We start from the raw sequence: 11,498 nt of genomic DNA on the forward strand, positions 1-11,498 counted from the left end.
GACCGGTCAAACAACCGAATCTCGGTTTGAAATTTTCAAAATTCACCCATTTCGGTCAGGACTGAAATTTTCCGCATTTCGAATCCCAGAACCTCGACTCAACATTCTAGCTCTCATCCTTTCTTGACACATTAATTCCTCTATATGTGTTGTCTGTATCTTCTGCAGGGTTAGGGGACTCCCAGCCTCATCACTCCACTAAGTTACAACATACTGTACGCCTGATTCGGGCCGCTTGCACTTTGATCAATACTTGGAAATATTTGCAACAACTTACCCTGCTAGTTCTATTATCCAGGGAGGGAGATTAATCACAAGTGATGACTTTTTATCTTCAATTCAGTTCAAGCAAACCTGCATGTTACAACTTGGAAGAAGATACAATGCATGGGAAATGACGTTCCACAATATATATATAGCAAGGTAGATGGATGAAATAATCAAAACGAGCTAGTGTGTACTCCGAAGCGTGCTTATTGGACACGTATCCGTATGGCAAATCATGAAGAAAGGGAACGAGCATGCGCGCGTGATCGGAGAGGAAAGAGCCGAGCGAGCTAGGTGCTTGGGTTGAGGATCTTGATCTCGATGGCGTTGCTGAGCGGGTTGGCAATGGTCTAATCCTGCTTCACATCCTCATCGGCGGCGGAGGCCGCCGGCCCCGTGGGGTCCTTCTCGAAACTCTTGGCTTGCTCACTGTAGGCGTCCATGCGCGGCGTGGCGAAGAGGCGAACGTCCTCTTCGTCGCCGCCCCTGGCGGCGTAACGCTGACGGCCATGGCAGGTCTCGGAGGCAAGGGCGTAGGGGCGGCCCTGCGCCTTGTACGTTTCCTCCGAATCCATGAGCCTGATCAGCTGCTGCAGCTCAGCTCGGAGCGAGTTCACCAGCCTTTGGCCGCCGTCCAGCGCGTTGTTCTCTAGCGCCTTCTGCGCGTCCACCAGCTTGTACCGCGCGTCCTCCAACTGGCCAACTTCCGCCAGCAACCTCGCCTGCCTGATAGCCTCGGCATGCTGCCGCCTGGCGATCTCGGCCGGAACCTTGCTGCTCACACCAGGGGCTTGAGATGGGAACGGGGTGCGCTTTATCTGGATGTCCTGCTGGACTTGGAGGTCTCGCGGTCTTCCCTGGGCGGTGAAGCTGTGCTGGACCTCAGCTAATGGCGCGTCATACTCCTCGCTAAAGGCGCTCACGTCCTTGAGCGTGAGGGTCATCACGACCCTGCGCCCTTCTCCGGCGAAGAGGGCGCCGAACTTGATGGTGATTACGCCGGTGGTGGCGTTGGTGGCCTGCGTGTACTCGGCGCTGGGGGCCACCACTACCGTGTCCACGTCGCCCTCCTCCGTCTTGGGCGTGATGGTGAGATGCACGTCCTGCGCGACCACCGTGAGGAGGCCAGCAAGCAGCTGCGACAATGGCAGGCTCACCTTCGACCCATCGGGCACAGTGCTGAAGGTCCCGCCCGGTGATTTCGTGGCGATGTCACTCATCAGCTGGTGGTCCGTGTCCCTGCCAAAGCCAAATGTGTAGATGGCCACCTGGCCAGGGTCGACCTGCCTGGCGTCGCCGGAGGTTTGGTGCCCGTCGGACATGAGGAAGATGTTGGCAGTGCGCGCCTTGGTGTTGACACGGTCGGCGAGCACAGCCAGCCCGGTCTCAAGGCCTGCCTGAATGTTGTTCCCACCGTTGGCCCCGAGGCTGTTGACGAGAGCCTTGAGGTCGTTCTGGGCATCCGGGGTCATGGTGCGCAGCGGGCTGAGCCTGGTGGCGCCGTCGGAGAAGGTGACAATGGAGAGGCGGTCCACGGGGGTGAGCTTCATGATCACGAACAGCATGGCCTTCTTCACGCTCTCGATCTTCCCATCTTTTGTCATGCTGCCGCTAACGTCGAGCACGGCAACCAGGTCCAGCCCCTCCCTGACGGTGGTGGAGGATGTGGCGTTGATCTCCACCTCCGCCGTCACCGTGTCCGCCGTCAGCGCTGCAGCATCCTTGAAGTACTTCGCCGGCTTGATCTTCACCAGACCCTTTGTGCTTCCTGCACCCATAGACATCCATGAATGAGAAGCAAATGATCGTTTGATCAATTATCGTTTCTATACATGTCCACTATTCGTTCATTGGTGCCTATATTCATGGAATGAATTAGGGCCTCAGGGGTGACGGATTGTACCTGTATTGGAAGTAGGAGGCTTCTCATCGTCGTTGAATGCCATTGAGCCTGGCTACGACGACTAGCAAGGCGGATCGATCGAATGAGATTGGGAGAGAAAAAGAGTGAGAGAGAACAGTGATAGCAGCTCACACCTGTGTGATGAGTCTGTGGGATATGTAACCATATATACACATCAAATTCCATAGCCAATGGTACTTTATTGATGACAGACTCTCACACACAAGTGTGACGATATTCGATTACATCACACCAATAGCATGCAGTTCGGTTGTCATACCTTTTTTAAAGATGACCTGAAACCAAGACTCGGTTAAGTCCATATATGAAATGTCCTATGGCATCAAAGAGAAAAACAAAGCATGTTTGAATGACCAAGCTAAACTTAGTCCTCTTAAAAACTATTACAGACCGGCCCCGGCCCCTTACTATTTAGTAGACTTATTAATGCATGGCTGTACCCCCGGTCCACAAGAGATCAAATTAAACCCCAAGCTTAACATTATGTAGATGTCATTAGTGCATTTATTTTCTAGTGGTAAGCAATCACTACGGGAAACAGTTAATTTGCCGAGTGTAAAAAATACTCGGCAAAACTCAAAAAACACTCGGCAAAGACTTTGCCGAGTGTTGCACTCGGCAAAGGACACACGGAAGAGAGATTGTCGGCAAAGGGTACTTTGCCGAGTGCATTTCGTCGGGCACTCGGCAAAGCCTTTGCCGAGCGCAAAGCGCGGCGCTCGGCAAACTTTAAGCGCCATGACGGAACAGGGCATATGACGGACGATTTGCCGAGTGCCAGAATTTGGCACTCGGCAAAGACTGTTATTTTGCCGAGTATCATATTCCAGGCACTCGGCAAATTAGCCTCCTTTGCCGAGTGTCAGATTCCTGGCACTCGGCAAAGTAGCCTCCTTTGCCGAGTGTCGGGATGTCCGGCACTCGGCAAAGTAGACTCCTTTGCCGAGTGTCAGATTAACGGCACTCGGCAAAGATTCTTCAGATTTCCCATTTTAATCTGTTTTTTCGATTTCATCCACACATATACATATATATCAGAAAACATTATATCATCACAAAGATCACCAATATCACATCTATATCACAAACATCACATCTATACTACAAACACAATTGATTCACATACATATCCCAAATCGGTTCACACACGTACTATTATTACAGATCATAAATATGCATGTCTCACAATATAGTCCATAGATGTCCAAAAATATGAGAAGTCTATAGAAACAGGTGGTAAGAATCATGATCAAGACCTCCAACCCGGCGACCTCCATACCGGCGTAGTTGGAGAAACATGAGGGTCATTTGAGGCCGCCGATTGATTCTGCAAAGAGGAGAAGCGATCCCATGTGTGAGACAAGATAAGTAAAGGTCAGACATGGCTAAAACTTATCCATACTCACAGGAGTAGAAAACTCCGCAGGAGGTCGAGGTGAAGCGAATAACGAAGGTGGTGGAGCTACACCCGTTGCGGCACCAAGAGTCTGCATGTAGGCAAACATATCCCTCATCCTATGCTCGTTCTCCAGACGTAGCCTTCTCTCTTCTTCTAATTCGGCCTACAAAATTTTCACTCCAATGTTATGATAATACAAAGAAATGGTATACAATAATCAATGAACGACAAATAAGAAATGACCTGGAGTGCCTGTATCCGGTACTGTGAAGTGTCTTGCCGAGGTCGTATGCCTGGGCTCGCACTCGTGCTCCTTGCTCTAATCTGAGATAGAGTAGGAGTAGAGGACGAGTTGATTGCGCTGTCGGCAATCCAATACCGCCCATGATTCTTACCTCCTCCAACCCTCATGACGACTTCTCCGTCAAGGTTCTCGGTGGCCGGATCAAACTCTGGACCATGGACCTCCCTTACCATCGTTGTGTACGCATTGAGGCGGGTATGGACCATGGGGTTGCTGTATGCCTCGGGCCCTTCCTCGGGATCGTAGTTGACGTCAGACGTCGCCTTGCCCTTATGGGACATAGCATATGCCTTCAAGAGGCCGCAAGGCTGGCCACCATGTGACGATGACTGCAATAAAACAAGCAAGACGATTAAAAATCATGCATAATTGAGTGTTACATTAAATAAATTCATTCGCGTACCCATACTTCTGCGTATCCGCTGAGGCTGCGACTGCCTTGATGGTGTGTTGCACCTGGCATCAACAAACGTCGCTCCCGACAAGCGTTGTGCGACTCCTCCCACTCATCGGAGCACCACTTCTGCACCATCTGTCGCCAGCACTCTTGATGCCCGAGGCACCAATAAGGAGTTGTCTACAGGGCATCAAGTATTTGAAGTATTCAAAGATGAAATTAAGCTTGCTTAATGTAAACCAGAATGCATATTAATTTTATTTATTTACCTGCAAATACTGCTCCTCAGTCAAAGACATGGTTCTTGCTTCCGTTTTGGTGACCCTCTGCCCAAGAACGTTGCCGTGAAAACTAATAATGGCCTGGATACGCGCCTCATAGTGCATATCCATGACTCGTTTCTTACATACTTTGGTGGCCACCACATCAGCTTTGTCCTCAAATCCATGCTCACATCTGAAGAAATCCTGCATGGAAATATGGAAACACGATGTATACCATTCATTTTTTTAAGAATGTGAAATGAATGCAATGTATTTAGCACTTACCCACAGCTCTTAGTTCACCCGCTCCGCCTTGTTGTTGAATACCCTGCCATCCTGATCTTCAGCATCAGGGGCGGCGGCGTAGTGGTCGAACGTATAGGCCGGCTCCGTCACTCCACCGTACTCAACCAGGCCAGGGAAGTGTTCCCTGCACAGAAGACCGAGGATGCCATTGACGGAGCGTTTGTGAGCAGCACCTGCACTCTGCACAATCGTCCAAGACCTGCACAAATGATTAAGACCTCTTAATAGTTTCAAATTTGAATTTGAACATATAACAAGAAGAAGAAATGAAAATATGAAAAGTTACTTACTTTTCCCCTTCGGGTCGAATCAACGGGCGCCTCTCACGAGGTATCGGTCGTTTAGGGAGACTAGCAGGACCTGTACATGTGATTAAGAAAAATTGTTAGTTTCAACTTTGACTATGAACGTATAACATAAAGAAGCAATGAAAACATATAAAGATTCTTACCTCGCAAGTAGACGCTCGACGAACCAGAGGTACCAGAACCAGAGGCGGTCTGCTGCGCCTCGTCCTCCTCCTGCGCCTCCTCCTCCTCCTCCTGCACATGCCCCTCCTCCTCCGTAGCGTCTTGCTGCCCCACCTGCGCCTCCTTCTCCTCCGCCTCCTGTGGGGGCACCTGCGGCGTCCCCCTCCTCCTCTCAGACGGCCCAGATGTAGCTGACCTAGTCCTCTAGTAAAGCGACCTAACGGTCCTCAACCCACTGCCTACCATCTTTGTTCAATCACCTGCAATTAAGAAGAGTAAAGTAATTAGTACATATAAACAAGACGTACTTAGAAAGAGATGCAAAATAAATTAAACATAAATGCATAATAATATAGTATTACATTGATTAAAAATAATCTTCATAATCGGGATTAGCTGGATCATAAGTCTCATCATCACTATCAATCAAATCATAATCAACAGTATCCGAAGGATCAACGTCATCATTGGCATTGCCTAAATATAATCGTTCTAGCATTTGTAGTTCTTTCACATTTTGGACCTCATCCTCCTCCTCATCAACAACCGTTTCAACATCCATTCTGTCCGCTTCGGTTAAGTCTATCTCAAATCGCCCTTCTAGCCCCTCTTCTTGAAAGAATTCTCCGTCATATGTGTTTGGGTCTAAATTGTAGTCTTCATCGTTTGGAACAGGTACTTTACCGTGCGGTGATACCTTGTGCACAATATACCAACCCTTAAGATGCTCTTTGGTTTGGCACGCATATGGGAGATAATAAACTTGTCTAGCCTGTTGGGCCACAATATACACATCGTCTCCAGGGAAGACGGAATCCTGTCGAATTTCCACTAGTCCAAGATTAGAATATGTCCGTCTCGTTACTTTAGGATCAAACCAATGATATTTGAATATGACAGGATTAAGAGGTTTGCAACCATAAAAACTGAGTTCGTATATTTCTTCAATTCTTCCATAATACTCGATCCCATCAAGGCCAGGAGTAAAAACTCCAGTATTTGTGGTCTTTCGATTGGGTCGACTTGCCTCGTAGCTTGCTGTACAAAAACGATATCCATTCACGTCATAAACAGGATATGACCTGACCCTAAGGGCAAAGCCATCGGCTACCTGTCTCAACTCAGCATTCATCGTATGGCCCTGCATGTTCAAGCACATTTGATCATTGTATGCCTCGTATATGGGACCAACTTCAAATGACAAACTAAGTACAAGCTAGATTGCATGGTTACCTGCTGTTTGAACCAATGAATGAAATCGGGCGCTCCATTTCCAGCACCCTGGCTAAAAAGGGTATCACATTCCTGTTAGGTAGGTTCCCTTGATCGATGCCAGAATTCATGAATAAATTGCTTCATATACGGCACCACCTCGTCAAGGTTGGTCAACACATATAGCATTATCTGGCGCCACTCTTGATGTGTCAATGTCTTGGTGGTCGAACCACTTGCACTTCCAAGTTGCCCTAGGAAAAGGCTGAGGTTCGAGTCATTTTCACTAGCATTGTAACGAGGGGGTGGATTGTGCATACTAGGGAGGTTGTCACCATAGTATGTTGTTGTGAAGTTCGACACCTCCTCCAGAATGTATGCCTCTGCAATGGAGGCCTCGATTTTACATTTATTTCCACATTTCTTCCGAAGAACCTTTAGAGACCTCTCGATTGGATAGCACCAACGACCCTGAACGGGCCCCCCCATTCGTGCCTCATACGGGTGCAATATCATATGCTCCATCGGATTGAAGAAGCTGGGTGGAAAGATCTTCTCCAACTTACAGAGCAACACCGGTTCAACTTTCTCCAAGTCTGCCACCACGGTCCGAGATAACTCCTTGGCACAAAGCTGGCGGAAGAAATAGCTCAACTCTGCAAGCACTAGCCAGACATGCTCAGGGACATATCCTCGAACCATCGCCGGAAGAAGCCGCTCAATCCATATGTGGTAGTTATGACTCTTCATCCCTAAGACTCGCATAGTAGATAAGTTGATCCCCCTACTCAGATTAGCTGCATACCCATCAGGGAACATCAACCTCTTTATCCATTCTAGTACTTCCCTCCTTTGGGGCTTGCTCAATATGAAATCGGCCTTAGACCTTCTCCATGTCTTTCCGCGATCAGGAGGCTTCATCTCTAGGTTCGGTCTATCGCATAACATTGCTAAATCCACTCTAACCTTAACATTGTCCTTTGTCTTACCGGGAATGTTCATGATTGTTGCCCAAAGTGCCTCAGCGACATTCTTTTCAGTGTGCATCACATCAATATTGTGTGGAAGGAGAAGATCATCATAATAGGGGAGCCGAGTCAAGCCTGACTTATGAGTCCACATATGTTGCTGGCTATATCCCACAAAGCCACCTTCTGGATTCAGCACGAGGCCATCTATCTGCTGACGAACTGCGGCACTAGTCTTCATAGGAGGTGCAAGGTCTGTCACTACGACACCTTTCATAAAGTTTTTGATGTCTCGTCTGAATGCATGATCAAGAGGGAGGAATTGCTGATTTTATCAAATGCCGAATACTTGCCACCCTTCTGCAACCAAATGAAACTAAGACCTTCCTTGCATACTGGGCATGGATACTTCCCGTGAACACACCAAGCGCTGAATATCCCATACGCCAACAGGTCATGAAGGGAGTATTGGTACCAGACATGCATTTTGAAGTTTGTCTTTGTAGCCCGGTCATATGTCCATACTCCTTCCTCCCAAGCACGGACCAATTCATCAATTAGAGGCTCCATGAACACACCCATGTTATTCCCCGGGTGTCCAGGAATAATCAACGACAACAATATGTTCTGTCGTTGAAAGCATATGCCTGGAGGGAGATTGAGGGGGATAACGAATACTGGCCAACATGTGTATGTTGCAGCCATCATTCCATAAGGATTGAACCCATCTGTTGCCAGCGCAACACGTACATTACGAGACTCTCTGGCTTTCTCATGATGAATGCTATCAAAGTGGGTCCATGCTTCACCATCGGACGCATGTACCATCTTATCACGATTGTATCGTTTTCCATTTTTGTGCCATGTCATCTGTTTTGCATATTCCTCTGTCATGTATAACCGCTGGATCCTCGGTATGAACGGAAGATGACGTAGGATTGTCACGGGGATGTCAAGCTGCCTCTTCTGCCCATCACCAGAGTCTACCTCCATGAACCTAGAGGATCCACACCTTGGACAATACTTTGATTCTGCGTATTCTTTCCTAAACAAGATACACCCCTTCGGACAAGCATGTATCTGGTCATACGGCATCTTGAGTGCACGAAGAAGTTTCTGTGCCTCGTACATGCTCTTTGGAAGAATGTGACCCTCCGGAAGTAGGCTGCCAATAACTGTCAACATACCATCGAAGGCGTCTCGGCTCAGGCTATACTGCGACTTTAACGCCATTATGCGTCCAATGGCATCCAATTGAGAAACCTTCGTCTGTCCATGAAGGGGTTTCTGTGCCGCGGCAAACATGTCGTAGAAGACCTTTGCAGTTGCCTCTGGCTCCTCCTCCGTATGTCCTTCAACAAATTGTGCCTCGTGGTAGTCATGTAACATTTCCGCTACCCCGGCATCGGCATCATAATCCTCGACACGTTGCCTCACCACCTCCTCTCTCATACGATCGGCTTCACCGTGGAAGACCCACTGGGTATAGCCTGCCGTAAATCCATTCAAACAAAGATGTTCCCCCATGACCTTCTTCGTTTGTCGTTTCCTGTTTGCACATTTGCTGCATGGACAGAAAATTCTACTCGCTCCTTTAGCAGCTTCGCCAAACACCCGTTCCAAGAAGGACTCGGTCTTGTTGATCCACTCATCTGTGACTTGACCCCGACTTAAGTGGCCAGTGTACATCCAGTCACGGTCCTCCATCCTCTAACATATGCATTGCAAAGTAATATCAATTTCACATGACAATGCATTCACACTCTTTAGCCTAAAAGATGACTAAGGGACTAAAGTTACAAACATTGCGATCTCCTAGGCTCCAACGCTATGTTAATATATTTAATGGTCCAAAATGGTACCTATCTCTACTTCAATACAAACAAACCATAGCAAACATATTCGCAAGTACACATGCATCATCTGGCGGAACATTAATGGATTAACGGATGTAGTACCTGTGGCGGCCGGGGGCGTGGTGGGGGCACGGCTGGGGGTGCAGCCGGGGGCGCGGCAGGGGCGCTGCAGGGGGCGCGAACGGGGGTGCAGTGGGGGGGGGGCGGCGGGGGCCGCGGTGGGGGTGCGGCGGGGGCGCTGCAGGGGGCTGCGGCGGGGGTGCGGCGGGGGCGCGCGGGGCGGGGCCGGGGGCGGCGGCGGGGCCGCGGGCCGGGGGCGGGGCAGCAGCCGGCGGCAGGGGCGCGCGGGGCTGGGGGCGCACGGGGCGCGGGGCGCGCGGGCGGTTACACCTAAAAAGATCAATTTGTTAGAACAAAACAACTCACAATACTCTTAATGAGCCAACTATACAGATCAACTCACTCTGTACCAATCCCGGGGACGGGGCGCGCGGGGCCGGGGGCGCGCGAGGCGCGCGGGGCGGGGCCGGTGGCGGGGCCGGGGGCGGCGGCGGGGGCGCGGGGCGGGGCCGGTGGCGGGGACGGGGGCGGGCCGGGGGCACGGCCGGCGGCGGGGGCGCGCGGGGGCGCGGGGCGGCGGCGGGGGCGCAGGCCGGGGGCGGGGGCAGGGGCGCAGCCGGCGGCAGGGCGCGCGGGGCCGGGGGCGGGCGCGGGGCGGGGGCGCATGGGGCCGGGGGCACGGCCGGCGGCGGGGGCGCGGGGCGGGGCCGGGGGCGGCGGCGGGGGCGCAGGCCGGGGGTGGGGGGGCGCGCGGGGCCGGGGCGGGCGCGGGGCGGGGGCGCGGCCGGCGGCGGGGGCGGGGCCGGGGGCGGGGGCGGGGCGGGGGCGCAGCCGGCGGCGGGGCGCGCGGGGCTGGGGGCGCGCAGGGCCGGGGGCGGGGCCGGGGGGCGGCGGCGGGGGCGGTCGCGCGGACCAGGCGGCGGCGGGGCCTTTGGCAAAAATTTCCTTAAGTGCTGTGCGTGGGAGCGAGGGAGCGGGCCGCGCGCGGGGGCCGTATATTTAATAGCTTTGCCGAGCGCCAGATCGGCGGCACTCGGCAAAGGATACTCTTTGCCGAGTGCGAGACGGGCGGCACTCGGCAAAGAGGTCACATTTTTCAGTGACCTTTCCCCAATTTATTTAATTTTTGTATTTATTGAAAATTGAGCTACAAGTCACTTGAAAAAATGAAAATAATGAATGAAAAAATTATATTCACGTTATTGAAGGATGCGTTGAGAGGTCATCGAGAAAGAAAATCAGAAATTTCAAACTTGTTGTCCACAAAACATGACGACGAATTTCATATCCAGTTATTTTAAAAATGTATAAAAAGCAAATATTGTCGGAAAATTATGAAATTTGTCGAGATTTAATGATATCATATGGGGAAGCTATGATAAAAATATGACGAGGTTTCGTGGAAGTTAAAACATACAATGCTTATAAATTGATAGTTCTTCAAAGAGATATATGATTTCATGTGACATCCGATTAAGTGTTAAGCATCGTAGATGTCAAACTTTCACGAAATTTTATACAAATTTTATCACAATGTCCTCACATGATAACATGACATCTCGACAAGTTTCATAATTTTCCGACCAAATTTATCTTTTATACAATTTAAACACGACTTGAACATAATTTAGTTGCCATGTTTTATGAATAGTAGGTTTGAAATTTGTGGTCCTTTCTTCGTTAAGGCATCAAAGCATGCTCATTAACATGAATAACAATTTTTCATAAATTTTTTCCACTATTCAAATGACCACGTAGTTCAAATTTGAATTATTCAGGAAATTCACTACAATGAAATAAATTATCGAAATATACCAAACACTTGGATAAAAGAACCTAAATTATGTATCTTGTTCAGGAGACTGTAGGAATACAATAGAAAAAAATTTTAGAGAAATTAAAGAAAAAAATTTGTATATTTTGCCGAGTGTCTGGCCACGGCACTCGGCACAAGCTTTCTTTGCCGAGTGTCTTGGACCAGACACTCGGCAAACAGTCACGGCATGACCTACCGTTACTTCCTGGCACCTATTTGCCGAGTGTCATCCTTTGCCGAGTGCATGGCACTCGGT

General features: G+C 50.0%; 1 protein-coding gene across 1 annotated transcript; it reads right to left on the minus strand.

Annotated features, from left to right (window-relative positions):
* Positions 1 to 360: 360 nt before the first annotated feature.
* On the minus strand, positions 361 to 2,300 carry LOC112887633 (probable E3 ubiquitin-protein ligase EDA40). Its single transcript, XM_025953862.1, has 2 exons — positions 2,171 to 2,300; positions 361 to 2,035 (listed from the first exon to the last, which is right to left on the minus strand). Exons 1-2 carry the CDS (start codon positions 2,211 to 2,213, stop codon positions 618 to 620), a joined length of 1,461 nt encoding a protein of 486 aa, XP_025809647.1. The 5' UTR covers positions 2,214 to 2,300; the 3' UTR covers positions 361 to 617.
* Between the last annotated feature and the right edge of the window lie 9,198 nt (positions 2,301 to 11,498).

Source organism: Panicum hallii, chromosome 3 (genome assembly GCF_002211085.1).
Source record: "Panicum hallii strain FIL2 chromosome 3, PHallii_v3.1, whole genome shotgun sequence".
NCBI classification, from domain to species: Eukaryota; Viridiplantae; Streptophyta; class Magnoliopsida; order Poales; family Poaceae; genus Panicum; species Panicum hallii.